Source organism: Rhincodon typus, unplaced genomic scaffold, assembly GCF_021869965.1.
Source record: "Rhincodon typus isolate 14 unplaced genomic scaffold, sRhiTyp1.1 hic_rhity00000471, whole genome shotgun sequence".
In the NCBI taxonomy this organism is placed as follows: domain Eukaryota; kingdom Metazoa; phylum Chordata; class Chondrichthyes; order Orectolobiformes; family Rhincodontidae; genus Rhincodon; species Rhincodon typus.
In genome coordinates, this window is record NW_025966109.1 from 3,274 (window position 1) to 7,559 (window position 4,286).

A 4,286-nucleotide genomic window follows, 5' to 3' on the forward strand; every position below is an offset into this window, starting at 1 on the left:
CATCCAGGTTAATGAGAGATTAGCACATCCAGGTTAATGAGGGATTAGCACATCCAGGTTAATGAGGGATTAGCACACCCAGGTTAGTGAGGGATTAGCACATCCAGGTTAGTGAGGTATTAGCTCATCCAGGTTAGTGAGGTATTAGCTCATCCAGGTTAGTACATAGAACACAGAACAAAGAACAGTACAGCACAGTATAGGCCCTTCGGCCCACGATGTTGTGCTGAAATTTTACCCGAAACCTAAGGTCTATCTAACCTCCACCGCTACCTTATACTATGATGCATATGCCTATCTAATAGCTGCTTAAATGCCCTGAATGAAGCCGACTCCACTTCAGAGGCTGAGGGGTAACTTATAGAGGTTTATAAAATAATGAGGGGCATGGATAGGGTGAATAGACAAGGAATTTTTCCTAGGGTAGGGAAGTCCAAAACTAGAGGCATGTGTTTAAGGTGAGAGGGGAAAGATTTAAAAGGGACCTAAGGGGCAACTTTTTCATGCAGAGGGTGGTGTGTGTATGGAATGAGCTGCCAGAGGAAGTGTTGGAGGCCGGTATGATTGCAACATTTAAAAGGCACCTGGATGGGTATATGAATAGGAAGGGTTTAGAGGGAAATGGGCCAAATGCCGGCAAATGGGACTAGATTAATTTAGGATATCTGATTGGCATGGACAAATTGGACCGAAGAGACTGTTTCCATACACTACAGCTCTATGACTTTGAGATCAGGAGTCAGTGCTCCCGGTAGGACGTCTGGAGTCTGTGCTCCCTCTTGGGGTCAGGGTCATGCTCCTAGTTGGGGATCAGGGGTCAGTGCTCCCTCTTGGGGTCAGGGGTCATGCTCCTTTGTTCCCCCACCTCCTATCAATGAATGATGAGTTTGTGTCTTGCAGAAGGCAGAGAGGCAGCTGGAGGAAGTCCAGGCCTCAGTGACTGAGCTGCGGGTGGTGAGTCAGCAACTTGCTGAATATTTCTGTGAGGATGAAGAGAAATTCAAACTGGAGGAATGCTGCCAAATCTTCCAAAATTTCAGAGAGAAATTCATCGTAGCGACACAGGTTGGTGAGTCTGAATGGGAGGGGATAGGTGTCTTCAATCTCTCCATCAGTGAAGTTTCTCATCCTTGGAACTATTCTCGCAAACCACTTCTGCACCCTCTCCAATGCATTCACGCCTTTTCTATGATGTGGTGCCCACAACTGTACACAATCCTCCAGCTCAGGTCTAACAAGTGTCTTGTACAAGTTCAACATCACCTCCTCCCTCTTGTACTCTATGCCCCTATTAATAAAGCTGGGGACACTGTCTGCTTGATTAACCACATTCTTCACCCGTCCCGCCACATTCAGTGATCTGTGCACATATAGACCTAGCTCCCTCTGCTCCTGCACCCACTTTAGAATTGTACTCCCTATTTTATATTGTCTTTCAATGTTCTTCCAAACAAAATGCATCACCTCGCACTTCCCTGTATTGAACCTCATCTGCCATTTCTCCACCCACTCCACCAATTTATCAATGTCCTATTGGCATTCCACACTGTCCTCCTCACAGATTACAATTCTTCCTCTGCAAACTTTGCAATTGACTCCTATGCATCAGACCCAGATAATTAACAAATATCAGAAAAGGCAAGGGTCCCAAAACTGACCCCTGGGGACCTCCATTACAAATGCTCTTCCAGCCTGAACAATATCCAATGACCATTACTCTCTGTTTCCTCTCAATTAGCCAGTTTTGTGCCCATGTTAATAGAACATAGAACATAGAACAGTACAGCACAGTACAGGCCCTTTGGCCCACGATGTTGTGCCGAACTTTTACCCAAAACCTAAGGTCTATCTAACCTCCACCCCTACCTTATACTATCATCCATATGCCGATCTAATAGCCGCTTAAATGCCCCTAATGAGGCCGACTCCACTACCCTCTCCGGCAATGCATTCAACGCGCCTACCACTCTCTGAGTAAAGAACCTACCTCTGACATCTCCCTGATGTCAGCCCTTCTTGCCTGCTCTGCCATTCAATTGGAGTTCACGTACATAGATCTTTGAAATTTGCGTCACAGGTAGATAGGGTGGTTAAAAAAGTGTTAGTATGCTTGCCTTCATTGCTCAGACCATTGAGTACAGGAGTCGGGATGTCATGCAGTGGTTGTACAGGACGTCGGTGAGGCCACTTCTGGAATACTGTGCAGTTCTGGTAGCCCTGTTATATGTAAACTATCTTTGAACTGGAGAGGGTTCAGAAAAGATTTACCAGGATGTTGCAGGAATGGAGGGTTTGAGTTAAAAGGAGAGGCTGGATAAGCTGGGACCTTTATTTTTCACTGCAGTGTAGGAGGTTGAGGGGTGACTTTATAGAGGTTAATAAAATCATGAGGGGCATAGATAAGGTGAATAGCAAAGGTCTTTTCCCCAGATGGGGGAGTTCAGAACTACAGATGAGAGAAGAAAGATTCAAAAAAGACATGAGAGACTTTTTTTTACATAGAGCGTGGTTCATGTGTGGAATGAACCAGAGGAAGTGGTGGATGCAGGTACAGTTGCACCATTTAAAAGACATTTTGATAGGTACATGAATAGGAAATGTTTGGAGGGATATGGGCCAGGAGCAGGCAGGTGGGACTAGTTTTGTTTGGGAACATGGTTGGCATGGACTGGTTGGGCCAAAGGGTCTGTTTCCATGCTGTTTGACTTTGTGGCTCTATTAATATGAACATGGCTGATCATTCAGCTCAGTACCTTGTTCCTGCTTTCTTCCCAAACCTTTTAATCCCTTTAGGCTGAAGAAATTTTATGAACTCCTTCAAAATATTCAATATTTTGGCCTTAAACACATTCTGTGGCAGAGAATGCCATAGGCTTCTCACTCTCTGACAGAAGACATTTCTGCTCATCTCAGTCCTGCTCAGTATCCTTCGACTGTAACTCTTGGCTCTGGACTGCCCTACCTTTGGAAACATCCTTTCTGCATCTAACCTGTCCAGTCCCATTTATAGGTTTCTATGAGATCCCCTCATTCTTCTAAAGAAATATCACATAGAGTGAATTGAATTGGTTGAAGACTGGTATCAGTAATGCTGGGGACCACTGGAGGTGGCCGAGATGGATCATCCACTCGGCACTTCTGGCTGAAGATTCATGTGAATGCTTCAGCCTTATCTTTTGCCCTGATGAGCTGGCCTCTTCCATCATTGAGGACAGAGATATTTATGGAGCCTCCAGTGAGTTGTTTAATTGTCCATCACGATTCACGACTGGTTATGGCAGGACTGCAGAGCTTAGATCTGATCCATTGGTTGTAGGATTGCTTAGCTCTATCACTTGCTGCTTTTGCAGTTTGGCGTGCAAGTAGTCCTGTTTGGTAGCTTCATCAGGTTGACCCTATGTGGGACAAGGCCATTGGTTTGGGATTGAGACAATTGAGATGATCTGTAGGGTCCTTCTGAATTGTGTTCCTTCAGCAGGGACTGTTTCCCACTGCCTCTCTTTCTCCATCTCTCTGTTTCTCTGCTTCTCTCACTCTCTCACTGCTTCTGTTACTTGGTGTCTCTCTGTCTTTGCAGGAGAACAAGCAGCGTGCTCTGTTGGAGAGGAAACGCCGAGAGAGGGAGAAGGAGGAGAAGAAAGCAAAGCGGATCTCGATTGCGAGCTGTTCTCACATGGAGAAGGATCTGGGAGGCGGAGATCTGGAGTCACTGCTGCATAATAACCGGAACTCATTTCGACAGAGGAACAGCCGACAGGGAGAAGGCTCGATCCCCAGGAGCCAGTCACTGAAGCAGATTCGGGCAAGAAGCGAACAAAATGATTCACGAAATGGGTCCCTAACCCGGGACGATGCTCAGAGGCTGAGGGAGGTTTCTAAGAAGCTGCTCGGTTTCCAGGTTGGAGCTGAGAACTCCGGGCAGCGTCACAAACAGAGCAAATTCGCCCAGACCTCGCGAATCTCTGAGGAATACTGTGAGCCAGCCAAGGCCAGCACTACCCCAAGTAATGGGCACGCGGAGGTGGGTCAGGAGCAAAAGGAAAGGCTGCTGGGATCTGGGGTATCAGGAGTCCCTGCCGTTGGTGAGTCAGAACAGTCTGGGAGCCTGGAGCCAGCAGCAACCCAGCACCCTGGCAGTTTGGTCCCAGTAAAAGCCCAGCAGACTGGCAGTTTGGATCCAGTAAAAGCCCAGCAGCCTGGCAGTTTGGACCCAGTAAAAACCCAGCAGCCTGGCAGTTTGGACCCAGTAAAAACCCAGCAGCCTGGGAGTTTGGTCCCAGTAAAAG

The 4,286-nt window shown here is 47.1% G+C and overlaps 1 protein-coding gene across 3 annotated transcripts in view; it reads left to right on the forward strand.

The window, feature by feature from the left end:
* LOC125488338 (FH2 domain-containing protein 1-like) overlaps positions 1–4,286 on the forward strand; it is a 7,993-nt gene that overhangs the window by 1,826 nt on the left and 1,881 nt on the right. For 2 of the 3 annotated variants that reach the window (XM_048621323.1, XM_048621325.1), the window contains 2 exons: positions 901–1,065; positions 3,578–4,181. In XM_048621323.1, the coding sequence (XP_048477280.1) occupies positions 901–1,065; positions 3,578–4,181 (769 nt within the window). Of the gene's footprint in view, positions 1–900; positions 1,066–3,577; positions 4,204–4,286 lie in introns of all 3 variants that reach the window. The other variant, XM_048621324.1, reaches the window with a different exon arrangement.